The sequence below is a fragment of the Caretta caretta genome, chromosome 8 (genome assembly GCF_965140235.1).
Source record: "Caretta caretta isolate rCarCar2 chromosome 8, rCarCar1.hap1, whole genome shotgun sequence".
Classification (NCBI taxonomy): domain Eukaryota; kingdom Metazoa; phylum Chordata; order Testudines; family Cheloniidae; genus Caretta; species Caretta caretta.
Genome location: NC_134213.1, coordinates 79,973,933 through 80,001,834, shown reverse-complemented (window position 1 = coordinate 80,001,834; position 27,902 = coordinate 79,973,933). Strand labels below are relative to the sequence as shown.

Here is a 27,902-nt window from a genome sequence, read left to right as displayed (position 1 = left end):
AATTCTCAAACATGCCCCTTCGTGCCTTCTCCCATGCTGCCCCACATGTTTGGGAGGCGCAGCCCATAAATGTCCACAAAACGACCTCATTAGCCACCTTTAAAATCTCTCCTCGACGCTCTCCTTTGCCACCATACCTACAAAAAACTTGTCAATGTTTAGGCCATGTGTGTTGAGCCCACACCTCTCACGCTGAATTCTGGCCCTCCCCTGTCTGTATGTATCCATCTGTTGTCTTTTGTCGTGTACTTAACTGTAAGCTGCTTGGGGTGGGGATCATCTTTTTGTTCTGTGTTTGTACAGCACTTAGTACAATGAGTGCTAGTCCCTGACGAGGACTCCTTGGTGCTGGGTAATAATAAATAACAACAATTCTTTACTACATTGAACATTCCCATTCAGATGGGAAGTAGGTGTGTGTGACATGAAGCAAAACAGACCTCTTCCTTTCTAAATACTGTGAAATAAGGAACTCTTTGCCATTTCTTTTTAGATGCACAGATTTATTAGGAAATCACATATGTATGAAGAGTCAGTATTGTTTCTACAGCGACAAAGTGTAACATTTCCTTAAAAGATCAGTTTTCTCCAAGAAGATTCAGTAGGACTTTAAACACTTAAATTAACATATCTGTGATTGCCCAAGAGGAATTTTTTGGCACCACAGTATAAAAACAATGCTCCAAGTTTCTAATCTGCTGAACTGTAGCCTCATGCAATGCACTGTAGTTCCTCACATGAACATGCTGTATGGGCCTCAATTGTGTCCTGTATATCTTCTGACTTCTGGTCAAGCTTCATCTGTCCCTCAACTAAGCTGGCAGCTGAATCTGGACGTGAAGAAAAATGACAGATAAGAATGAAGAAGAAAAAAAACAGTCAGTTTGCAACACGTGGGATTTGTCATACAGACTCCATTAGTACACTGACTGGACTTAGATTCTCCTAATTATCATGCACATTTCATTTGACAAACTGGATTGGAAAGCAGCCATCACAGCAAACTAACCATTAATTTAAAAGACAGCAATTATAATGCTCATTTATACTAGTTCATTTTGAATCTATTGTTTTTTAAATGTCAAACTCTGAAAACGAAATTGCATTGTAGATACCAATATTTGTGAAATCTCAGTTGCTGTCTTAGAGTCTGGCCCTAACCCACCCCTCTAAACCATTGACAAAACTCCACTGATTTCAATGGAAGCAGGATCAGGCCCATAGACAGTGATGAATAAACAATAGATAATATGTGACCTCCATTTAGCTACAGATTTAAAAAGTCATTACCAGGAAAAACATCGTAAAATGCTGACAGGCAACATATTTATTTTTACATCCACTGAAGTTAGTGTCACACACCAAATGTTAGCGATTAAGACTCCAATTCAGCGAGGTCCTTAAGCACATGCCAAAGCTTATGCATGTGAGTACTTTCATTGAAATCACAGAGTTTACTCACCTGCTTAAAGTTAAGCACCTGGCTCATCAGGGCCTAAAGTAGTAAATATTTGGATAGCTCCTATACTATGATTTTTTGTTGACTTACCCGCTGGCAGACAATGGAAGCCAACCGAAACTGGGGTGGTCTCAGTTGCTGAACATCCTTTCACGCAGCGCAGCACAGGCTCAACAGGATAGCATTTTGAGTCTTCGCCCTGAAGTCGAATTGTTTTCTCAAGTTTCACAAGTGAGCGCTGCAGTTTACAGGCTGCCAATACAACAATCATTGATATCTCAAAACCGTCTGTAAATGGCTTTAGATTTTCTCCGAAGTTCTCCATCTGCTAGTGATAATTTGTGTATATCAAATGAATTGGCTCCATCCAAAGTTCTATATGGATCATATGTAAAGCAATATCCCTAACTAATAATTTTCCTTTGCTTTATTTAATTCGATATATATGGGGATATAGGATGCTTATTTCAGATGGAGTTCTGAGTTATCTCTAGATGAATATGGAGATATTTAACTTAATATCCTAATGAATATTATGTGGGTAAATTGGCTCACTGAGTAAGTGCAAGACTTGAGTTTAACAGAGAATAGATCTCAATCATCAGGAGAAGGACCTGGAGCTGTGCACAAATAAATATAATCAATAGAGAATGGCATGAATATCATGACCATTCTGATTAAATATATTTGTAGATATATGGTAGATCTGGTTGTTATTGCTATGAAGAAACAATCCCCATTGGTCAGTAACAGATAGGTCTGATCTTCGGTGATCACTACAGCCAGTTACAGGTGGATGAGAAGAACCTCAACTTACTACTGAGTATAATTTTACTTTCTCCATGCACACATTGAATGTAGGCACTATATACGCTGAACCGCATTGTAATCTAAACTAACGTAACAGAATAAACTACAAGGGCCCCAATTCACCAAACAGTTTAAGCATGCACTTTACTTTAAGCACATGAGTAGTCCTAGTGAAATCCATGGGAATACTCACATGTTTAAAGTTAAGAATATGCTTAAGTGCTTTGTGGGATCAGGCCAAAAATAGTAGCACTGAGCCAACAATTTAAATTGTCACTCAGAGTAATAATGAGAGCTGGTCAAAAAAATCTGATGGAAAAGTTTTCTGTCAAACAATGCTGTTTCATTGAAATACCATTTTTTTGCAGGAATGTGTTGATTTTGATGCAATTCTCCATGGAAAATTTTTGAAACAATTTGAAATTGAAATGGAGTATTTTGTTTCAACTCTCTTCTTTCATTTCCTCTTGATTTTCCTCTTTTGTTTCATTGTGGCTTTATTGTTTCATTTCAACTTTTAATTTTTTTAAACTTAATTTTTAATATTATGTATGTTATATTTAATATTCATATACCAGAGTTAATATTTTATAACGTTTCAATGTTATCAAAATGAATCAGTTCAATAAAGTATTTTTGATGTTTTGAATTAAAATTATGTTGGAATTTCTGTTCCGAGAAATATTTCAAGATTTCAACTTTTCATACTTATTTGGGATTTTTTTTTTCAAAATGTCAATTTCCCACAGGATGGAAATTCAGTTTTCTGACTAGCTGTAGTAATCATACATTATGTATAGTAAAGTTTTCATACCGCCAGCACAAGGCTTTTCTGACAGAATCCAAGACTGCGCAAAGCTCACTGCATCTTTAGCTACATATCCATTGGGCATCTGAAATTCCTGTTTATTTTCAGCATCGTATTTTCCACAAATGCCACACGTTTTCCCTGCCATCCAGAAAGCAACTTGAACCTTTGTGAAAACAAAGTAAAAGTTAATTCAAGTTTATATTTCAGGATAATGTCAATGAAACAAAATTTTGTTACAGAATGGTCTCCTGAGGTAACATAATTGCAGAGGAAAATAAAAGTTAAGGTAAAGCCAGATTATTTGTTTTTAAAGAACAAGATTTGATTCTGTGCTTTCCGTAACAATCACTCTGGCTGAGATTTTCAAAGGGGCCTGAGTGAGAGTTATTTGAGTGCTTAGCTCCATGAGGTCCTTTTGAAAATCCCTGTGTCCATGTCTAACCTATTAAATGATTGATGCTGAAGATGTAAACATTTTGTTTGATGGATGTTTTTAATAGATCAATTAGCACTTGCTATACATGCCATTTATTGATCTTCTACATTCCTAGCAGACGATCCTTCTATTAGAGTTTTTTAAAAAAATCAGGGTTTTGACTAGTTGAAGAGTTATATAATGAGAAGTACAGGGGACAGGAATTCAGAATTTCTGAGTTCTCTTTGCAACTATGTCACTGACTCAATGTGTGTCCTGGGCAAGGCACTTCACCACCCCATGTTTTAGTTTATCTAACACACAGGCAGGTTCTGAGGCTTAATTCCTCAGTGTCTGCAAAGCATTTTGAGATCTTCGGATGAGAAGTGCTATGTAAGAGTCGAATATTATGATGACTGCCTGGAGGCTGTTATTCTGTAAACTCTTTTATCCTGATCTTAAAGTTGGCTTTGCAAATGCAGACCCTTGCACTCATGCAAAGTTTCATCTACTTCAGTGAATAGGAATCTGTATGGATATTGGAGTCTGAATGTGGAATTGGAATATCACTAAATGGGGTAAAATAATCTTGTACTCTGATTAGCAGAGATTCCCTTGTGTAAATATGGAATTTTGTGGATTTTCTGGGAAGTTTATGCAAATGAAAACACTAGCGGAGGAGAGAAAAATACCTTGAATGTACGTCCATCAAAATATAGTTTATCAATGCCATAGTCAGGAGCCACAAGTGACAGACCTTTCTTCTCACTGCTGATCATCAGAGAAGCATCTGCAATAAAAATACAAATGATCTTTTATAATCTTTATAATAATTCTGTAAAAATATAATCAAAGCCTTGTTTTTCTTCAGGTATTTTGTTGTTGTTGAAGAAGCAAAACACACTGTATATTAACAAATTACTTTCCTTAAAATTTGCAAATATGGAATGTAGTTGTTGGCAGGAACTAGGGAAACATGATTTTAACTCTATAGCCCTAACAATCACATTTGTATTAATTTTCCTTTGTAAATATTAACAGGTTCCTGGGAATAACAATGGAGTCCTCCAATACTTAGTATTACATTTTTGTAGATAATTAAGGCCCTGTCTACACTCCAACAGAGTCAGAAGACTTGACTGCAACTTGGTAGTCACCTGATCCATTTATAGTTACCTGTAACCAAATCAATGATAATGGGATAAAACCCTGGACTCCCAAAATGTTAATCCAGTTTTGGAGAGGTTTGGCGCATCAATGTCCTACACCTTTTAATTGTGTTATTATAACCAAGTCGGGGGACAACTGTATTGTATCCAGCTCTCTTGCTTGTAAACAAAGTTTTAATGTGTCTATTCATAGAACAAAATGTGTATGCATTGGGAGAACAGAACAGGCTCTGCCTTGTGGCTGACTTTATCCCTACAGTTCTCCATATTTTTTGTTAGTGTTCTGTTTTTATAAATATTTCTATTGATATAAAATCCCAAAATGTCACATATAAGTCAAATTGGAAAAAAAGTCCCACCATATAGATATGGCAACTATAAGAAAAACTATATTTGGAAAAGTTTAATCATATAAGTGATTAAGACATTTGGGCTAAAAGAATACCCTTCCTCCAGTCCAGAACTTCTGAGAGTCAAAATCCTACATGCCCACGCATTTTAGAAAGGGAGCGGTGGGTCAATGAACCTCAACTGTCTCTTCCTTAACTTTTCAAAAGTTCCCAATTCTACTCTGTCTTTATAAATGCTGATCCGCAAATATGTAAATAAATGCACAATTTGTAAAGAGTAAATATTACTCTTTAGCCCTAAGTACAAAGCAATATCACTGCCAAAATGGTAGAAATACCTCTACTGGAGTATATTTCTCTCTCTCCTGATCCAACCTATGAGAAAGGGCTAAATGGACACCTACCAAAGTCAGATGTATATGTGACATTCTCCACTGGGGTTTCAACACCATTGACCATGAGGTTAAGAAGTCCATTTGCAGGATACATGTCAATTTCACTTTGAAAAGAGAAAAAATGCATTTATATTCTGCTCTGATCGTGTTCATGAACACACCATGTCCAGACTACAACCTCTTTCACTAAATATCCCTGATTTTAGCATTATTTTGTTTCAACATCATAGTTATAAAGGGAAACACTGACACAACTCTGGGTGCAATACCACCAATGTAACGCTTAGACGGAAGTCTCTTCTGCGTTACATCTGGATGGTGTGATACCTTTGCATTTCCAGTGTCAGGCCAGAAGAGGAGCTGGATGAAAACAAACTGGCCAAATCACAGTCCAGATAAAACGGATGTGGGGCTGACGAGTTGCAGAGTATGTGGCAGAGGTAACATCTGTTCCCTCTGAGGAAAATGTAGGGAGAGTGCCCCTCTTTTTTTAGTGAAGTTTGCAAACTGGTACATCTGTGGCTGTTTCTGGATTTCCAGGTTTGCAGCAGAAGCCAAGAGTGTTTTATTCGAGGTTGCCTTTGTCACTTCAGGACTGGATGATTTTAATGAGTTTTAGAATGACTTACTGACTGCCAAGCTTGATATTGATTGCTTTAAGGTCAGCATATTCTTCTGCATTCTTCATCATTACCAGGAACTTCAGTTCTGGGCTACAATCCTGGGCCAAGATGTGGTAGCAGTCTGTGGGCAGTGAGTAGTTAAACTGTACCTCATTGAAGGTTGTGATCTTGTCTTGGGAAACTGAGCAACGAGCTGGTAAAAAAAAAACATGCCATAGAAACAAGTGAATATTTTCCTTTTCATAAGAGATATTTATTTAAACATAATATTTTATTTTGGATCTACATTTCAGTGAGAGAACAGATAATATTTTTCTCTAAGATTACATGGGATTTAGGCTACTCAGTGTCCATAATCTCTAAGCAAGGCATGAAAAATATATTCCTCACATTTTAGCAACAAATTAGTTTTCTGACAATTCAAAATGTATCAGTTCATATTTTCCAGAACAAATGATTAAAGTGAAGTCATGGATTCCTATGTAAATTTATCTTGACTCTTGCAGACAGACTGGATGTGAAACAAAAGCAGTACGTGCACCAATGTGAGGAGTTTTTTGGAATTTAATGATTCATTAATGATTTAATGAAATGATTTTTCTCTGATTTCCAATCTGGAAATAAATACTTTGGGGCTTCTGTGCACCATACATTATGTCCTCTACAGTTGGAAATGATGTAACATTATCATAATGAAGAAAAATCACTAGAGTGCTATTTATTTCTTAAAAAGAGAAAAACCTTTCCATGTATTATGAGACAATGCTAAAATAGTGATAGAGCCTGTAGAGCTTGTGCCTCTAAAGAGGGAGAACTGCTGACCTTTCAGATGCTCCAGGACTGCGGATGGTGCTTCAGAAAAGAAATTCCAGATCGGGGGCTGCAGTGATGAGGCAGAGGCTGGTAGAGATGGCCCTACAGGCAATGACAGCGGAATCCTGAGGGCTGTGTTATAAATGGTCAGCTGAAAAGTAATTAGAAAACAGATTTAAAATAGAGTTCAGCAAGCTATTCACAGCAAATAATTTATCTGTTGATTTCAGCCTCTTTTCCTATTTGTGAATTATCTGCGGGAGGACGTAGATTTTTACAGAAATATTGTTTTTTTAAAATTATTTGACAAATAGTTGATGTGAACATAATTCAGCATATTCACTTCTCATGAACTCTTCACCATGACTACTGCCAGTATTCACTCCTGCTATGTGATCGGTCAACTAAATCATATGGTATTGTTTCTGCTTTCTGAGCGGATAACTTCCAAACTCAAAAAGAGTTTCCGAGATGGATGGACAAACACATATTAACATAAGTAATCATGGCACTTTCTCTGAACAAATATCACCACACAAATGTCCTTGGAAAGAAAGTAAAAGCGTCAGAGACAACCGTGAATCAATATCATGGTTTTAATCTGAACAAATGTTTTCAAATACTTTTTTGGAATGTTGACCCAGCTCTAATAAAAAAAGCATCAAAATATTCTATCCGGTGAAATATGTGATGGCATGATTATGCTGTATATTCACCTCAGGCAGTTTGGCGACAACATCAAAAGTCCTTGAAGAAGTTAGAGCCACAATCAACTTGGCCTGTTGAGAAGGATTTTTGTGCTGTATTTCAGAGTAGCCTAGTATATAGGCAGCTCCCGGGATGAAAGTGTAAAGCCTTGAAAAAGAAAACCATTATTTAACGGTAAAAAGTTTACTCAGGTCCCTCAGACACTCAGGTATTGGATATCTGAGGCATTTCCATCTGACCATAAGCTAGAGGAGATATTAAGGACTAGCCCCTTTGTTGTGGCTGAGAGCAGATGATGTGGACAGCTGAAAAGGCCTCTGGTGTGAAGGAGCTCTTATGTGGCACAAAGCCAGCATACACAGCAACTGGCACAAGTCAGAGCAGTCCCCAGGGCAACACAGGTCCACTGTGAGAAATAGTGAGCCATAATGGACTCCATGGCAGGCCCCATCCCCACTCCCCGCTTTACTGAACAGGAGCTTCATGACGTAGAGAATCTGGCCCTAACTTTTCAGTAACTTCTGTCTGGTATAAGGAGATTACTTTCCACTTGTACAGTATGGTAGGTTTGTACAGTATATGGTTATCTTATACTCCTTAGGGGTCGTTTGATGAGTTTCCAAACTCAAACAAATCAGAAACGAGAAAATATAGAGACCAAGAATTGGCAGTCAATCACTGGAAGCTCAAGGCTGAATATGGATTTTCCCAGCTTTACTGGTACATCGTAAAATAAATTGCTGAAATGAAAGAGCAAAACCTCACCATTTGGCAACTGATTTGACTCTTGAAGGAACTTTAGGCCACTCCAGTTTCACCTGCATGGCTGGGTGATCAGCAAACCAGCCAGTTACAAACTCTGAAGAAATCCTGTAGTCCCGGCAATCCCGGCCCCATTTCAGATAACTCTATAATGGAGATAAAAACATTCAATTTTTTAAAAAGTAAAACATACTTGAGATCGCTGTATTGTGTTTAGAGCTGTGCGGTGCTATTTTTGAGTCTTACCGCTGCCTTGTGAGCATTAATGATTGAAGCATCAGCGCAGACTTTCCATGTGCTTGATCCTGTGATGTTTGACACAAACACTTGTATCCTGGGTCTGGTGGAGTATAAATCTGCGTATAGCACGAGCTGGAAGCCTGCCAGCTTTTTATCATTTCGAAAAGCACGAAGAATAACAGCCAGTTCTGGTGCTTTACTGTCTCCTAAAAATTTAGGCTAAAGGCAAGGGACGAAAAAAAATGCCTCAGAACAATATTACAAAGAAATGACTATATTATGTTAGCTTTTATTTACGGTACAAAGAATATAAATGGAAAGTAAGAAGTTGACAAATGCATGTAATTTTACACATTACAGATATACAATAATATAATATACAATAAATAAAAATGTAATGGGCCAAAACTTGCAATGCTTATTCAGCCACAACTCCAGTTGATGTCAATGGGAGTTTTCACAAAGTGAACATGGAGTAAAAGCTGTGGGATTTAGCCCAAATAATTAGAACAAGTGCATTTTTCTGGAAATAAAAAAAAAGTGTCTAATTAAATCAGCATGTTTTAGGTATGCTGTTTGTTGTTAATACTCAGCACTACGCTTTGGAGACAAGCTGTTTCTTTGTGCCCCCCTGCCTGTCTGTCTATATCACCTGTCATCTCTTGTCTTATACTGTATGCTCCTTGGGGCAGAGACCACCTTTTTGTTCTGTGTTTGTACAGCGCCTAGCACAATAGGGTCCTGCTCCCCAGGTGAAGCAGGAGCAAGCAGTCCTGTGTTTCACCGTGTTGGAAGCATGTGGCCTGCTCCTGCTGTTGGCTTTTGCACAGTTGTGTAACATGGGAGAGAGAGGGAAGGTTTCTTGCACAGACATCTTTCTCTTGTGCTTGCAAACAAGAGGCAGCACAGACTGGGAGCTACTTTTCTTTGCCCATTAGCTGGGCAATAATTGCAAGTCCATGCCAGTGCTGCCATGCTAACACACTGCATTTCTTGAAGACTAAGAAACTGACCCGGGAACCTGCTCTGTCGGTGTCTTCGCTGCTACTGGAACTAGAACTAGAGCTTGAGGAGGAGGAAGAGGAGGAGGAGCTGCTGCTGCTGGTGACGCTGCTGCTGCCTGGGACTTTCTTTTTGGGATACTGCAACAATAAAAAAAAATCATCCTTAGTAGAGCAATTTAGGGTAGTTCATAGGAAGTTGTTCGAAATGACAATGCAGAATATTCTTTTACAAGCATATTCTAATTACCAGATTATTGTCAATAACCTTTAATGGAGTAGCTGAATGATTTCCAAATATTATTCCTTTTTAATATCTTTGGGTCTAACCCTACAAATTGTTGCTCACCCATGGATCTTCTTGCCCAGGTAGTTCTTACGTATCTGAGCAGACCCACTGGGTTATTTGCATAAGTAAGAATTACTTGTATGGATAAGACTTGTCAGGATCAAGCTATAAAGCAGGTTAACTTTTGCTCTCTCTTTAAGACTACTTACACAGGAACAGCGCATTCAAATAGCACTTCTGCTTTACAAGCTCTTCCTATGGCTGCATATAAATAATACCCAAATCACTGCCACACAGCAAAGCTTTGGTCTGATATAAAAGAGCAGCACTGACTCAGTCCATTGCTCTTTAGCAGTTTAGGGCCTGATCCCATGAACGGCTGAACCACCACTTTTCATCTTACTTTCCTACCGATCGCTTTACTTGCCACGAAACAATGATTGCAATGGGAATGGTTGGTATTGACTCCTCTTTGGATCAGGCCCTTAACAAGCACCCGCCACTGATTTAAAGTAACACAGGCCGGTGTATTCTGCCGCCTTTGTCAATGTGGCTATGCTAGTTCATAGTAGCATATGAAGTTAGCTAAGAGAAGCTAGCCCAAGATGTCACGTGGTCAGAGCCTGCCAAATTATTTAAGTTCCTCATGGCACGGCTTTTGGGCTAAGCTCATGAAGGGACTTAGGCGTGGTACCAGTGAGTGTTGCAATGCCTAATTTTCATGCACCCTGTCACCTAGCGGAATTCTTAGGCCCGAGTTAGGCATGCATGCTCCTCTACAAGGCATGGGGAAAATTAAGTGCCTCAGAAAGAGATTCACAAACACCAGCCAACTGAGTGGGGAGCCACCTAAAGTAGCCAATAGGAAATGCCAGGGAGCGGGGCATGTTTGAAGCCCCACCCCTCAAAGATAGGTAGGTGCCTAACTTCACCTTGGATTCATAGCCATGAACCTTCACCTGGTGTTAGGCACCTAAGCCAGCTCTGCTCCTTACAAAAAACAAGAGAGAGAAAGCCTGCATTATAGCCAATAGTCCGGGAGCTCAGGGCACTTGCTGGGGGTTGGGAAGCCTGTTTTCAAATTCTTGCTCTGCCCGATTTGAGGCAGAGATTTGAACTTGTGTCTCCTACATCCCAGTTGAGTATCCTACCTGCAGGCTACAGGGTATTCCAGGGCTGGACTCTCTCAATCTCTCCTGTCGGAGATGGTCCACTTTGTATAAATAATTAAATGAACACACGAAAGCTCATGCTCAAATAAATTGGTTAGTCTCTAAGGTGCCACAAGTACTCCTTTTCTTTTTGCGAATACAGACTAACACGGCTGTTCCTCTGAAACATGGAAGCAGTGACTTCAGTGTAGATCTCCCACATACCCGAGAGTGCCCTAACCACCATCCACCCTGAATACCGAACATCCTGGCAGTCAGGACAAGCTCCTGAGAGTTGGGAGACTTAGGTTTAAGTTTCTGCTCCAAATAGGCAGAGCGGGGATTTGAAATAGGTCTCCCACATCCTAGCAGTGCCCTAAACTACTGGGCTATTGGGTGTTCTAGGGGATGGACACACTCTTGCTCCTCTTCCCACATGTGGTCACCCCGGCTGTCTTTGATGGTAGGTATGCAGAGCACACTTATCAGGCCCTGCTGGGGAGATAGATGAGGGGCTGCCTAATTTGAGAATCTCGCTGGGTCTTAAAGGTGTGAGCTAGCACACTGAACACTCAGCAATGTCAGATTTAGGCAGATTTGTGCATGCCCACTGGTGGAAATTCAGACACCTGAAGGGCAAGGCAGCAGCTGAGTGGGGGATTTGAGGATTTCAGTGGCACTAAACGTTGCACTTAGGCACCTAAAATGACAGTTAAGGTAGGTCTACACTGCAATGAAGCACCCACGGCTGGCCCAGGTCAGCTGACTCAGGCCCGTGGAGCTGGAGCTACAGAGCTGTTTAACTGTGGTGTAGATGTTCGGGCTCCAGCTAGAGCTAGGCCTTGGAACCCTTCCCCTCACCGAGTCCCAGAGCCTGGGCTCCAGCCCAAGCCCAAACATCTACACTGCAATTAAACAGCCCTGTAACCCAATCCCCACAAGCCCCAGTCAGCTGACCTGGGCCAGCCATAGGTGCTTAATTGCTGTGTGATCTACTTTTAGACTAGGGTGACCAGATAGCAAATGTAAAATTCGGGACAGGGGGTGGGGGGTAATAAGAGCCTATATAAGAAAAAGACCCAAAAATCGGGATTGTCCCTATAAAATCGGGACATCTGGTCATCCTACTTTAGACACCTAAGTCCCTTTGTTGATCTAGCGTTTGGGCCTGAATCTCTGTGGACTTGCACCTTGTATAGACATTCTGCTTAGCTAGAGTTTTATACCCACTTGGCACAGGCACAAATGCCTTTACAAGCTACAATGCAGTGGAAAATCTGGCCCTTTGTCTTCTTATATTTCTGCAAAACACTGGAACATATTTAGAAACTGTAAACATCATAAAGACTGGTTTCAGAGGGGTAGCCGTGTTAGTCTGTACCAGCAAAAACAAGGAGGAGTCCTTGTGGCACCTTAGAGGCTAACACATTTATATGGGCATAAGCTTTCGCGGGCTAAAATGAATGAGATGGTTTATAGCCCACCTGATGAAGTGGGTTTTAGCCCACGAAAGCTTACGCCCAAATAAATTTGTTAGTCTCTAAGGTGCCACAAGGACTCCTCCTTGTTTTTGCTATTATAAAGACGGTACTACCACTTATTTTCCGTCACACAGGTAGTAATTCCCACGTGAGTTCTTGCAGTATTTTATTCTACCCATGTCAAGTCAGACGCAATGAGTGAAGAAAACTTACCTCCTGTGTATGTGCTGACTTGAAACGATACTGATAGATCTCTGGAGTTCCCTTTGAAAATGATAAAAGTAGGAAGTTGAAGAGCCTTACACAGAAGAACCTGCTTTCTGTAATTGCATTGAAATGTGCAGCACTGCAAGTAAGTAAGGATTTCAGACTGAAAAACAACAGTATAATCTTGAAATGTTTAAACAAAAAAATGAATGCTCCTAAATTAGCAGCCCCTGGAAACGCCACCAGAGAATTGAGACTGAAACATGCAACAGCAGAGCCCATTGAGAGAGACCAATAAAGCAAGAAAGATTGGTCGCCTCGTTCTGGTGGCCTGTAACAATACTTCAGCCAAAGCAGGGGAAGCCCTGGCGATACTTTAAAGGGGTCCCCTGAGACAGGTGGTTGCCTGGTGGAAGTGGGGTTCTTAGAGCAGGTTTCACAATACTGGACCAGTGTGTTCTGTAGCATCAATTAATAATTTCCTGATATGCTACGCAAAGCCGCCGGCTATCCGAAATATACCTCACGCTGACTTTATCTCCCCCACCCCCACCCCCAGCCCCCCCACGCATCCCAGGGACACGCGTGAGGTACCTGCGCTTGGGAATACTCGCTGCCGCCCCCGCCGCTGCTGCTGCTGTTCCTCTCTATGACGAGCTGATGCCTGCTCCCAGGCCGACGTGCTTCACCGCTGCTGCTGCTGCTGCTGCTGCTGTCGCTGCTGCCGCTGTCGCTGCTGCTGCTGCCGCTGTCGCTGCTGCCGCTGTCGCTGCTGCTGCTGCTGTCGCTGCTGTCGCCGCTGCTGCTGCTGGTTTTGCTGCTGCTGCTGCTGGTTTTGCTGCTGCTGCTGCTGGTTTTGCTGCTGCTGCTGCTGCTGCTGCTGCTGCTGCTGCTGCTGGTTTTGCTGCTGCTGCTGCTGCTCTCGTCTCTGCTTCTCGGTTGCAACGTTTTGTCTTTCGGATCTTGACCTTTGACCTTCTGACCAGACGGGGAGGAAGACGAGGAGGAGGAGGAGGAGGAGGACGATGAGCTAGATGGATATTTAGCACTGGGCTCTGCCCTCAGCTCCGTCACCTGGGTCTTTCCTTTCTTGAGAGACTGCGTCTTGCGCCGCTGGGTTCTATTGCCAACCTGCATCAGCGTTTCAAAGAACCACGCCGGTGATTAGACACATCAATAGAAATAAATTTTTACTATTTTATCTCACTGGATTTCCAACTATTTACTTGTTCTTTCCCTTTAAAGAAGCACGGCTTCATCGCTGTGATTATTAAATCAGATGTGGTGGGAAAATAACTGTCCCCACTTACTTAGGCTGAAACTCGTCCATGTGCAGAGGGCCAACACCATGCCTACGTACCACCCCAGTTCCACTCAAACCTTTGATGTTAACTCACACACGGGCCTCTCATTTGAAATTTTACCCTTCTTACTACCCTTATTCTCCATTTTCCATGCAGATATTCCATACTGTATTTTAAAACCACTGCTTTTTGTTTGTTTAAATATGTCCCCATACACCCTCAACACCTCAACGTCAATTACCTTAAACACATTTTCAATTCCTAGGATCTTCTTCAGTTTCGTTTGAACCCCGTCATCTGGAGATGAATCTTCTTCTTCCTCGGACTCTAGGGTTACCACCTGGATTATTTTGGAAGCTGCTCTAGATCCTGCCTGAATCTCCAGCTGTATTTTGTCTATCGCTGCATCTGTACGGGCTACACACCAGATACATCCATTAGGAGATCTACTGCTTCAGCTGCACTGACATGGATAAACAGAAAATCTTGTATTCAGTACTATACCTGGTTTCAAAACGATTTTAGCTTCATGTTCTCCAATTAATCGGTGAAAATATGTATTTTTTAAAACAGAAGCGTCTCGTGCTCTCCTGTAAAAGCAGGCCTGACAACCAAAACGAGTCACTTTGACACAAATGGCTTGCGTATATGTTTTTCCTCTTGTACTGTGGTGAAGTTCCTGTTCAGGACCGTAGGAATATTTCTTAGGTATGATGTCAGAAGTCTCTCTTTGCTGCATTAAACATGAGCACATTAGTACACTGGTAGCATTTTCACAGACAAGAAGTACAAATATCGCTATGCATATAGTAGAGAAAATAAGTATTAATATACAAACATGGAAGAGTTAGTTACCGTCACGGCACCTTCTCTTGAAGTTTTTTCAGACGATTTGAAATGCTCCTTCAGAATACTTGATCCAGCACCTTCTGGGAGTACTGGAATCTTCTTCACTGTGCCTGGTTCTCCTATATTTCTTGATACAGCAAAAGCCTTATGCCTGTGGGATTATGCATGAAATATTATTTATAAGTAGCTCCAAAGGGCTGTTGGATGGATTTAATCATGTCTCTATTAAAATGTCTCTATTTTAAGAGTCACACAGTTTTGAACACTAAATTGTAAGAGCCAAATAAATATTTATAAATGCATTTTTGCAGCCTAATAACATGACTTAGGAATCATTCAGTCCTAGATGAACTGCAGGTTGGTATAAAGACAATGGGTAACATTTTCAAAACCAATTTGACTTAGGTTCCTGAGTGCCTAAGGGTTTGGCTATATGAACAAGCAGGGGTGTACACTGCCTCTCACTAGCCTGCTGTGTGCTAAGTGTCTGTGTGGACCCTGCTGCTGGGCACTGAAAGTTCCTTAGTGCACTTTGATGTACCCCCCTTTGAAATGGCAGCAGCAACAGAGACCACATAGACAGGTGCAGCGGACTAGTGTAAGGTAGATTTACACCCTAGCTTGCTTTGAACTAAATATTCATACAGCCAAGCTCTAAGTCAATTTTGAAAGTGGGAATTAAGTTCCAAAGTGATTTAGGTGCTTTTTGAAAATTGTATCCCATGTTATACACACACACACACACACAAAAAACAAACCAAAAAAGAAATCATGAATTACACTCCACAAAAGAGGTGCAATGTAACTAGGAGTCACATGTATCTCTGATCATGTGAAATGATTATACTGCTTACTGTGTTGGAAGGTTTCACAAAACAATAGATTAGGGGGGAAAAATTGTTTTAAATGACAGAAATTTAACAACTCTACCTTCCCATCGCTATCTCAGTCTCCTGTTGGCATGGGGTTGTTACAAACTTAAAACTTTTTTCCTTCATGTCTATCTTGGCATCAAATTTCAATGGAGCTTGTACACGGAGTTTGGCGTGAATTTCAATAGAAGACTGAAAGTATTCTGTGTTGATTCCCATCATTGCCACTGTGTAAGAGTAGATACTGAAAGAGAGTGAAATTGCCACAGATAAGCAAACAGACACTGTATTTAGCCACTGCTCTTTAAGAGGTAGAACTCCCTTTCCATAGAAGTCTCTGTAAATCTCAAAACCATAAAAATGATAACACTTTCCTTACCTTGGGCTGATGTCAGCATGAAGTTGCAAGCTGGATTCATACCACTGTGAAGGTCTAAAATCACCAGATAAAGGAGGGGACAGCTTTACTTCAACTACAAGAGACCGAGAACAAAAGTAAAAGATGGTAAAAGTAAAAATAAACAAGTAAAGAGAAAAGGCTCTCGTAACAGATTATTAATGAAAATAAAAGCCATGGTGATAAGAGCAAAGTCTTGTCCTGGATTAAAAACTGGAGAATCAATAAGAAACTCAGAGATGTAGTGAACAGCTACTCCTTAAAGTAGAGAGACATTGGCAGTCAGGAACATGAAGGGTATATACTAGAACTAAGGCTAGTTAATTTATTATATTAATTAATGATTTGCAGGGGAAGTGGTGAGCAAGCTGGCGACTTGTACTGATGTCACTAAGTTGTTTCTATGTGTAGAAATCATAAAAGATTCCAAGAAAATCCAGGAAGATTTATATGTGTTGGTGAATTTGATGGCAGGATGGCAGATGATATTCAGATTGGATAAATGGAAGGTGATGAACACTGGTAAATATAGGTCCTGATTCTGCTCTCAGTTATACCAGTGTAAATCAGAAACAACTCCACTCAAGTTATGGAGTAACCAGTTAAGTGGGATAAGAATCAAACATCATCTAAAAGGCTTACATATGCTGATCAGCCCTTAACTTGCAAGATTCATTAAAGGAAAGAAATAAAGGAGCCCAGTTGGATACCTCAGTGAAGAAATTGGGCCAGTGGGCAGTGAATGGGATATTTGGGGATAGAAGTTATTGCAAAAGTTAATGATATGATATTGAACAATGGTATGTGCTCTCCTTTGGAGGTAGGTGTTCAGTTTTAGCTTGCTCATTTTAAGAGAGACTAAAAATGGGCAACAAAGATAGCAAATGATATCATAAGACCTACATATAGTGAGCAGCTACAAAAATTAGGCCTTGAAAAGGGAAGAATTAAATCACAACAAAAGGTCCCCCCCCCACCCCCACTCTCCTGTTGGTAATAGCTCACCTTATCTGATCATTCTCGTTACAGTATGTAATGGTAACACCCATTGTTTCATGTTCTCTGTGTATATAAATCTCCCCACTGTATTTTCCACTGAATGCATCCAATAAAGTGAGCTGTAGCTCACAAAAGCTTACGCTCAAATAAATTTGTTAGTCTCTAAGGTGCCACAAGTACTCCTGTTCTTTTTGTGGATACAGACTAATGCGGCTGCTACTCTGAAACCTTAAATTTACTGTTACTCAAAGGTATGGTCCCTCCCTTTGACACATTACCGTACTACAGGACAAAAAGGATCACTCAATTCAGTTAATGACAGGCAAGTTTAAAACAAAGGAAAATGTTCTTCACACACTGTGTAGTCAGTTTGTGAGATTCACTGCTGCCGCGAAAGAGAGAGTCAAATAATATTATCTAATTTAAAACTCTTCTGCATAATCTTATGATCACTAAATATTCTACCACCCATTCAAACATAACATGTCTAAACTGGAACTCCTCATGTCCCCTTGCAAGCCCTCTACTCCTCCTCCCGTCTCTATCATTCCTGGCAATTCCTCCCAGTGACTACTGAGCCATCTTCAGTTCCTCTCTCTCCACATTGGTACTAAGTCTGCTGGGTGTTTCTATGCATCACCTTCAGAATCCACCCATTCCTATAGAAAAATCTCTTGTCCAGGTTTTGGTTATTTCTGACCTTGAGTACTGTCACCACCTTCTCTTTGGTTTTTCAGATTCTTACCTCACCCCCGCCCTTTTCTGTCCATCCAAAATACTGCAGCAAAAATCATCTACCTTGTTTGCTGCTGCAACTACGTCCCAACCAGCTTCAAATATTTTCACTAGCTCTCCTTCCTCCCTTTCTGTCCTGGCTTTTCAAGGTCCTACGTAAATTAGTCCCTCCTACCTTTCTGTTCTCATAACTTTTCACTCCACCTCCTCCTAATTTGTCTCCCATCCCATGGTTTGATCCAATATAGCAAATCTTATGTTCTCAAGCTCACCACGGGTTGTTGCATGTGCCAGAGCAGTAGTATATAAACTGTATTCCAATGGCAGACCAACAGTGGTAGGGACGATGTGCCGAAATTCTCCTGAATATAATGGCAGAATCCATCGTTCTGCAATGCCACTTTGGATTTGATGGATCACTCTCTTCAGCCATGCGTGTCTGTCTGCTGGTCCAGTCACAAGCTACAATGTAACAGAGATACAGCAGGTTAGATGAGGATATAAAGCTGCCAAACACTTCAGACAAAATTAGGGGGAGTCCATACTTTAATAGCCTGCTGAATGATATCCTTGTTGATGTCAGCAAAGGCCAGCTCTTGGCCAAATAGTTTTAGGTAAGCTGATAACACAGGATTTTCTGAAGGCAACTCCCTCCATCCCAGAAGCTAGGAAACAAACAAAGAAACAAACAAACAAAAGGCACTTAATACAGTATATTTGCAAATAAACATTTAATAGGCAACAGAAATGGCCACTGACTAAGCTATATTTTTTCTTTGCCATTTGTGTTTCTTTGCTAATATCATAATGTGGCTTTTCAGAATTCCATGCAATTCAAACATACACAAGTGACTTCATATATAATGTATGTATTCTGACAAGATAACATTACATCCAATGCAGAGGGTCAGGTCACGGCCTGCCACACCACTTAAACCCAATTTAAGATAAGACCACAGAATCAAATCAATCCTTCACTTGAGGACACAGAAGTTCTGAAAACAGACTGGTTGCAAGGGGAGGAAGAGAGGCATGATCTGGGGAGGCCAAGCCTGGGCTGGACCTCTACTATGTGCTATGGAGCCCAGGTTCATTGGGGCTCACTATGCAGCGAGGTACAGGGTGTTTTGGAAACAAGGCCAGAGTGGGAGGCTGCTCCAGACATCCCAGGAGAACGCAGGTGATTGAAACTTGGAATTTCCAAGCCACAGGAAATTCCAACATTTAAAAACTAATGTTCCAAATAGAAACAAAAACTATAAATTTTGATATTACTCATGGAAAGCAAATGCCAACATTTTTTTGGTCTCGAAAATTTGAAATGTTTCCATTCAATTTTTCAAAAACAAAATGGAGCAGCCAGCTATCCACACACTGGGGACTCCCCCAGCTGCTTTTGCCTCTGAGGGATACCTTGGGCTGCTCCCAGAGATTTGGGAGTAGACTGGGCATTGCCTGGAGTTGGGGGTAGCTCGGGAAGTCCCCCAGAGTCTGGAGAGTCCAACGCCATGGAGTGGGGAGTCTAGAAGTCCTGAGAGTCCTGTCTCAAGGTGAAGCACTCAGGGTTCCCAGCTATACAGCGGGGAGCCTGAAAGTTCTGGGGTCCCAACTCCAAGGCAGTCAGCATGGCGGGGCTACCGCAGAACCATGGACCCTGAAAGCCCACGCTCCCCAGCAGCACATCGGTGGAATGGGCAAGGAGCCAGGCAGGTTTCCATCAGAACCCTCTTTGCATTTTGGCAGACGTTCATTGAAAATGAAAAATTCGGTGATATACAGTGTTGTAGCTGGGTCAGTCCCCGGATATTCAAGAGACAAGGTGGGTGAGGTAATATCTTTTATTCGACCAGTTTTTGTTGATGAGAGAGACAAGCTTTTGAGCCACACAGAGCTCTTCTGTTTGCCAGACCTGAAGAAGAGCTCTGTGTGGCTCAAAAGCTTTTCTCTCTTACCAACAGAAGTTGGTCCAATAAAAGATATTACCTCATCTAACACATTTCTGTGAAACATCTAGGTATCAGTGAATTGGCATTTTCCAATGAAAATCCATTTTGTTTGAAAATTCTTGACCATCTCCACAGAAGAATCCTTCCCCTGCTATCCCAATGTGAATCTCCACAGTGTATAGCTGAGACACTCAGACTGGGTTCAGGGGCGTTAATTTGCCTCTCAGTACAAGACTGAACTGGTGCTGAGAGTCTTATTAAATCCCTCTGCCCTTGATGAATTCCACCCACAATACATCACATGAAACAAAATGAGAACAACACATACTGTTTTCCCAATCTCCTTTATCTTTCTGTATGTGGAATATTCTGCAAATGGGATGCTTTGTTTCCTTATAATATCTGTAAGACCTTCTGCACGGACACCAACCTAATAAAAAAACAACACTGTGCATGAGAGGGTGCACTACAATACAGTTAAAACATACTGTTAGTGAAGAAATACATTTGTCAAAAATAAACTTTGATACGATCTGTTATTGACTTAAATATGATATTTACCTCTAGCAAACTAGTAGCTGCACCTGCATAGTTTACAATCAAACTGGAAATTAAAGCTGATGGGAACATTGTTCTTGGACTGTTCATAAGGAAGATATTTCCAAATGCACCAGCCTGATATCTACCTGTTGTAGAAATTAAAAACAAAACAGTGCAATGTTGTTGTTCTATTGACCTCTGGGGATGTCAATCTGAAGTTTATAATCCTTTTTTCATAAAATATATTCTCATGAAGATTTTCAACATTTAGGTCCTGACCTAGCAAATGTTTACCAGCAAGTATCTATATACATGAATATACCACTGAAATCAATGAGATATTCAAATGAATAAATGTTTGCAGGATTGGGGTAAAATTTTGTACTAACAAATGCAGTGAAACTATCTGATCAAACTTAAATATTCTAAGTACATTTTATTGCAGTAAAAGGCATTTTACAAGAAAGTTAGAGAGCTAGTAAAATAATTTGTAAACACAAATATACTCTAATAATTCTTCATAAAGAAGAAACACATTAAACTTTTCAGAATTCAGACACAGAAAATATCTTATACAACTAATTAAATACTCCTTTCAAAACTCTTTAAAACCTTCCAGCCATTCCAAAAGGAAAGAACTCTTACAGATAGAATCAGAATGATTTACATTAGTTCTCCAAATGACTGGAAAATGGTGTTTCAATGATGAACACTCTCCGTAAATTAATTTTTTTTACTCACTGTAGTAACCACCAAGAGGAATAACTTTACTGTAACGAAAGCTCAGTCGGTCAAGTTTGGGGCTCAGTAGTTTAATGGCAATGTTGCAAGCAGCAGATCTTTTAAAAAAATGGATAAAAATATACAAAAGTAAGCTAAATTTTACCAGAGTAATTTGAGTCAGTGTGTGTGCACGTGTGTGTATATATATATAATTTTACTTACAAGAATGTAATAGAAATGGTACTTCACAGATAATGTACAGTTTTACTTCTCTCTCTACTTACACATTATAAAAGCGTGGGAATCCAATTCTTGACAAAGCTTTCATGTGGGAATATACAAAACTGGCAACTTGCATATTGGTCTCTTTCAGTATCACATTAGCCATAGTTGTTACCAGAGGAAGTGCAGGCCCAGTTTCAAATATGACAACACAAGCCATCATTCGGACTTCAGGAGGAAGTGAATGATCCACAAAGATCTGGAGAAGAATGTCCTGCACCTGGAGAGGGAAAATATAATTTCATAAGTGTCTAATAACTTCTAAGGTGGGTATTCTCCCTTTCAGATTCAATGTATAATTTGTATCAACAAATCACACATCCATAATAAAGGGAGAATAGAACCTCAGGCGTAATCTTTTTTCCATTGCATGAACTGATGAATTAAAGAAAAGTGTGAGGACATAATGAATAGCTTTTGAGAAAATGCTATGACTAGTGAGACAAATTTATCTGTGATGTAACTCCATTGGTTTTGTGTATTTGATCCCCTGTGTTCACTGTCATTTAGACCACTTTAGCAAGGGGTGTTCCAGTAGCAGACCAATGACAATATGTGATTAATATAAGATGTCACATAATATGACAAGTGACTAAAGAAACACCATTACATTTACCTCCCAACAATTACAGTGCCTAACACGATCAGACCCTGATGTCACTTGGGGCTCTAATATCGTGATACTAATAACAATAAAGAATTGTTCTGAATTCACAAACACTGCACCACTGAACTCACTTTCCCCCTGGCATATATTCTGCATATCTCATTATTCAGGTAAAGTATAATTGATTCTGCTTACCTTTCTGGAGTCCTTCAAGCCTATATGCCTCAAGGCCATCACAGCTTCGACCTGAATATGGACTGGGAAATTAGAAGCACCAGATGAAAATATTGGCAAGAACTTCAGGATGCGCTTGACACTGGCTGGTTCTCCTGCATTACCAATGGCTTTCAGAGCTAATGCAATGTCATCTTCATTGCCCTTGCTGGCTGCCTCGGCTGCAAAGTCATGGAGGGGCTGCAAACAAAGCAGATTCTTTCATACAAAATTCAGTCATACGCATATTGTTATCCTCACCCTATGACTGTAATGCAACTGATGCGATTACAAATATTCAGTGACCTCCTCAGGATTTATTCTAAATTAGCTATGTATTCAAGGGTGATGACAGCTTCCTGGCTGGTATCGCTTGGCTACTAAGGAAGCTTCTGGAATGAACATTTGTAAATTAAATCACTGTGTATATCCTGGATCATGTTTTCTAGAATAAAAATGATCAGGTCTCATTGCAGTTTCATCTTTCTTATCTTTTTAAGCTGTTAAAAACAATCTGAAATGAAAAACACCTACCTGAAGAGCTTCACTAGGGCAAGATGAAGCCAGAGAACAGTGTCTGTTTACCATGGATCCATATCCCAAATAAGCAATCTGGCGAAGCATGGGAATTCTCTCAAGTTGGGAGCTGGTCACTAGATCCTGCAGAAGGAAAAGAGGCACCTCTTTAAATCAGGGTTATGTTCAGATAAGGACAATTATTTAGGATTCATCTAGAAAGGTTATTTAAAATTGAATATCTTTCACTTTCAATAACATTAAATCAAGCCAGTAAAATATTTTACACAAGCTTGAGCCAGATCCACAGCTAATATACATCAACATATCTCCAATAACTTAAATAGAGCTATGCTGATTTACATCAGCTGAAGACGTGGCCTAAGAAAGACAGGATACAAAGTACAAAGGATATTGGCAGGGGCCAATCTACAAATGGAATTTCTCTGTAAGAGTCTGTAACTCTTTATTATATTAAAGAATCATGCTCACTTCATATTCTGTGTTTTCTTATACTAAAAAATAGGAATATTAACTAGAAAGAGAAGAAAGTCTACTATAGAATAGACGGTTGCACTAACTGTATTGTAAAGAGTTCGATGTTTTTATTTTGCTAATATTTCACCTACAATACTTTTACTTTATTCCAGTGTCTAGGAATGTTATGTAATTACTCTGGACTGGAAAATGTAATGCTTTAAAGAGCTATTGAAATTATCTGGCACATCCATCACCATTAATACTTTAGAATTAACAGAAAAAGATGAACTGAGGTTTGATGGAAGAAGAGAGAATGTATGGTCCGAGAAAACTAAAATGGGGATAGCAATTCAGGGTAGGTGTGGGAGTTAATTTTTAATGCCAGCATAACAAATTGAAGATATAGGACCCAATTCCTTTTCCATACAGGCAGCTGTCAATTGAAGTAACAGAGTTTTTCTGATACAAAATGAGTGTAAGTGAGAGAAGAATCTGGCCCCTGAAGTGCTATATAATCACTCGTTATTATCAATTGTTATCATGATGATGTGACCAGAAAAGGATCCTGTATATTATACTCACTGCTGCTACTGCAATAGTATGGCCATCCGCTTTTGTTAAATGGAGGGCAAAAGAAACAGCCAGAAGTGCTTCAATGTACTTAAAGTCATCCTTGCGAATTCTCAGCTTAAGGAACTTCAGTGAATCAATGGTGCCTGCCATAGCAATTCCACTCAGCAGCCAAACCCTGCAGCCGAGGTACAAAATCCATACATTTAGCTCTCTATGCTCCTTGTACAAGACATGTCAGTTGTGAGTGACACAGTCAATCATTACCTGTGATGAGGTTTATCTGAAAATTGCTTAAAGACAGACTCCAAAGTATCAGGGCTTGCTACCCGACACAGTTGGATAAGCTCTAAGTATTTGTATGGAGCATCCCCATGGAGCTCTTGCTGGTTGTCCTGGATTACTTGTTGCAGTGTTTCCACTATCTGAGGATAGAAGGCAGAGGGAATATAATAATTAGTTGCTTCTCCGTTAGCTTGTAATAATATATTGATCTTTTATTAGTCAGATAAATGGAAAAGCAGCTTAATAAACTAAGCATTCTATACCCTTTGCTCAGGGTTTTTCGTCTTGACTAGCTGAATTGGCATCTGGAGCAGTAGTGGTGGGAAATGATAAGGCAGACCTCCACGATTCTGCAGCTGCATTTCTGGAGGGCTCACATGTTCACTTTTCACTTCAACCAAGGTAAGTTCTTGTCTGGAAGGAAACAAAAAGAAATCAACATGTGTCTTTTGGAGAAATAAGCTGTCTAGCTGCATCCATCTGACTTCACTGCTTTGGCTGTACAGTGGGGATATGGATAGTTCTTTATTTGTTTTTTCTATCACAATAATGATTTCTTGTGGTTATGGTCTTTCCAATGGAACAGAACACTATGAGGGGATAATGGGTATTTGCAATGAAATAACTGCTGAACTGGAGCTGAATTGTTAAGTGGAAATGAATTGTTATTTTCCAGAGCAAGAGATACTGGTTTTCTGATAACATATCATATATAGTGATATTATTCTGTGTTTGCCTCAAGTTCACTTTAACTCAGGGGATGTTGGTGCTATAAAGCGTCACTTTCTCAGTGGAATCGTTGTTGAATAGAAGCACTCCCATGGATTTAGGAAGCAGAATTATTTTTCCATTTTTTTCTCATTTAATTACAATACGAAGTTCAATTTAGATGCAGCAAAAAATTATTGTTAGTGCAAAATTCCCACAGCTTTTTTTTTTTTTGGAGGGGGGGCAGGTGGAGTGGAGTATGAATGCCTGAAACTTTATCAGCTGCCATTTAGGACAACTCCCCTTTACTTCACTTGGGAACAAGATCAGACTGATACCTTTACACTTATTTTCACCTCTGGTCTTACCTTGCCTCCATGACAGCAACACCAGCAGGTTCATTGAAAGGGGAGATCTGATAGACCTGCTGGGACACCACTTCTGTGATCAGGGTGCCAGAATCTGCATATTTCAATTTGTAGGTGAATGCAGCAGTTCCTTTTACAATCTTTTCTTTCTAAAAGAGCAAAGAAACTCATGTAATTCATGAGAGTAGACCATGAGAGTAGACTCATTTTTAGAGTGCATTTGTTTAGATTATTCATACCAATGGGCAAGAAGGACAAGGGCGGATAAAAGTCGTTCCAATATCCTTCACCACTTTATCCTGGCAGTTGTTGAGGTCTTTGGTTTTGGTAATGGAGACTCGGTTACTCCTCCTGTCCTCTTGGATAACATACCTTGTAAGGCAGACGCCTCCAATTCCAGCCTATAGAGAATGATAGAAAATAACTGGGCTTTGTAGTTATATCAGGTCTGCATGAAAGGAAGAACTTTCCTCTGAACTGAGATTTAAAGTGAAAATGAAATTTTGTAAGACTATATGCAAACCATTTCTTAATTAAGTGTCAAAGCCTGCTCTCATTACGCACATGAGTAGTAGTACTGAAGTAAGCAGGAATACTCAGATGAGTAAAGGCTGCAGGACAGAGACTCTATTTAGGAAATAATCAACTAATTGATATAGCCAATTCAATGAACACTATAGATTAGACTGAATAGGCTAAAGGAGGAAGATATACAATAAAGATCAAAATGTCTGATAATTACCTTTATTTTCACCATAGTCTTCTATTTTATAGAGTGCACATATAGAGAATGTAATAGACAATCTGCCAGAAACAATCACCTTCATATATAAATGTATATTTTCTTTTGTCCAGATGAAAGTATTTTAACATTTTTGGGCTTGTGAGTGAGATTTTAAAATAAATACAAATAAACTCTAAGCAAGAGTTTTAATTGACTGAAAAGCATTTAATAACAACAAGTGATGCTTGGCCACAGGCAGCAAACTAGCTTGAAACTGGAGAAACAAACCTCTTGCAAGTCATATGCATTCTGTGACTTTTTGATAGTTATCTGCAGCAGGTTCAGAATTCCTCTCACAAGGTTAACGCACGTGACGGGGGTATCTTCTGGTGCATAAATGTTTCCAACCCGCCCATTGCTGTATTCAAACTTAAAGGGTTGGGTGAGACACGAAGTGACCAGCTGGGTGAGTTTGGAAGCTCGAATGAATGGATCTCTGGGCCAGATCCCATTGTATTCCTCCAGCTGTGGAGATCGGATCTGAGAACAAAATTCAGAAAATGCATTAGTCTCCATTCTGTGAGCAAAAATATTTTTACAGTATGTACTGTACACAGAAAATAACTAGGGAAAGAATTAACATTGCTATACATGAAGTTTACTCTGAATATAGACTGCAGAGACCTTCTTCTGTGCTGTTTGTACAGCACCCAATACAATGGGATCCTTGCCCATGATGGCTTGGGGGCTATTAGGCACTAAGGTAAAACAAACAATAAATAAAAATAATATATAGCGATAAATACATAGAACTTGATTCTCCCCTCTTGCTCTTATATTGGTGTAAGACCAATATACCTCCATTGAATCAGGCCCACTGAGTATATTATATATTAAAGAAAAAAGCTAAAAACGTTTGAATTACCTCTTAATATTTTTTTAAAATCTATTCACATCAACCACTCTGAGCATAAAGTTGAATAGAATACCCAACATAGATTTTTAGTTTTACATAATAAGTAACTGCGCAGTACAAAGTCAGAAGAAGAATTTTAGGACCCTATTTCATCAGCCCTTATTTAGGCAATGCTCCCATTGAATCAACAGGAGCTTCAGCTTTGCCTGAATATTGAATAAGTAAGAGTGCTGAATAACATAAAAAGTAAGTTGGATAGAATTGTTATTATTACGTATAAATTAAGGACTTGCCTCTGCTCCTAATAACTTCCATGGGAATTTGGAATGCGTCAGGATTGCCAGATCAAAACCTCAAATGAGAGCAGAATTGGACCCCTGGTGTTGCAGGCCAAGGTTCTCAGATATGACTAGTGATTTTTGGTGCCTCGATTTTCCAGTGATAAGTTTTGGTGCCTCCATTTTTGTCACCTGACCTCTGAAAATCAGATCCCATTAATGTGTCTCAAGTTGAACACTCCAAAATCAAGGCACCTCAAATCACTAGTCACTTTTGAAAACCGGAGCCATAACTCACAAGTCATTTCCCACTCCCTAAAATCTTCAAAGCTCTTTTCTCCATTGCTTTTTTCCTGTGGCTGCCTACAACATTCAGTAGCCCAAGTATCGCTTTAACCTGACTTGCTATTCAACACTGGTTTTGCTTGATCTCTTTTGGAAATAGTGCAGTCTACCTTGAGAAGGTGAGCCCTCTGTGACAATCCACTGATCTCTAGTTTACAGGACAGTCTCAGCCCAGCTCTTGCCAAACCAGGCTCTGGCAGTCCATTTAGGGTCAGGCCCTCATAGTTGTACAAGTAGGTCTTGCTGCTACTAAAATCAGGCTCTGTGGAAAATGATACAAATATTCACTTTTAGTAATAGTTCAAAAGACATTCTGCTTCGTGGTCATTATGACAAAGGCATTGAATGAAGCTTAAGAAATGAACAGTAGACTTACCAGGGTCATACTTTTCACTCCCTGTGAAAAGAAATCAAATGGACACATGAATAATGGCAAACAAATTAACTTTGAACTTAAGTTTTTTGACTCAACTATAAAAACCCAGCAAAGACAAACAGAGAAGGGCTAAGTATAAACTTACCCACAAGGGTAAACACTAGCGCTAGTATGATTCCCCTCAT

General features: G+C 39.8%; 1 protein-coding gene across 1 annotated transcript; it reads right to left on the bottom strand.

Moving 5' to 3' along the window:
• Positions 1 to 482: 482 nt before the first annotated feature.
• On the bottom strand, positions 483 to 27,902 carry LOC125641208 (vitellogenin-2-like). The gene is made up of 35 exons (XM_048860768.2): positions 27,863 to 27,902; positions 27,718 to 27,738; positions 27,452 to 27,603; positions 26,091 to 26,342; positions 25,318 to 25,479; positions 25,079 to 25,227; positions 24,266 to 24,416; positions 23,985 to 24,142; positions 23,730 to 23,895; positions 22,686 to 22,811; positions 22,134 to 22,352; positions 21,334 to 21,551; positions 21,068 to 21,165; positions 20,348 to 20,472; positions 20,115 to 20,216; positions 18,386 to 18,505; positions 18,113 to 18,302; positions 16,089 to 16,182; positions 15,768 to 15,953; positions 14,844 to 14,988; positions 14,493 to 14,721; positions 14,230 to 14,405; positions 13,279 to 13,815; positions 12,691 to 12,741; positions 9,569 to 9,697; positions 8,562 to 8,774; positions 8,319 to 8,461; positions 7,562 to 7,700; positions 6,855 to 6,996; positions 6,039 to 6,225; positions 5,419 to 5,513; positions 4,188 to 4,285; positions 3,084 to 3,243; positions 1,550 to 1,711; positions 483 to 830 (listed from the first exon to the last, which is right to left on the bottom strand). Exons 1-35 carry the CDS (start codon positions 27,900 to 27,902, stop codon positions 712 to 714), a joined length of 5,454 nt encoding a protein of 1,817 aa, XP_048716725.2. The 3' UTR covers positions 483 to 711.

Coding starts and splice junctions, on each gene's coding strand:
- LOC125641208 (XM_048860768.2), bottom strand. CDS start 27,902: ATGAGGGGAATCATACTAGCGCTAGTGTTTACCCTTGTGG. Junction 9,698..12,690: donor AGTCAGCACATACACAGGAG/GTAAGTTTTCTT, acceptor TTATTGTTGCAG/TATCCCAAAAAGAAAGTCCC. Junction 8,775..9,568: donor CCGACAGAGCAGGTTCCCGG/GTCAGTTTCTTA, acceptor CCTTGCCTTTAG/CCTAAATTTTTAGGAGACAG.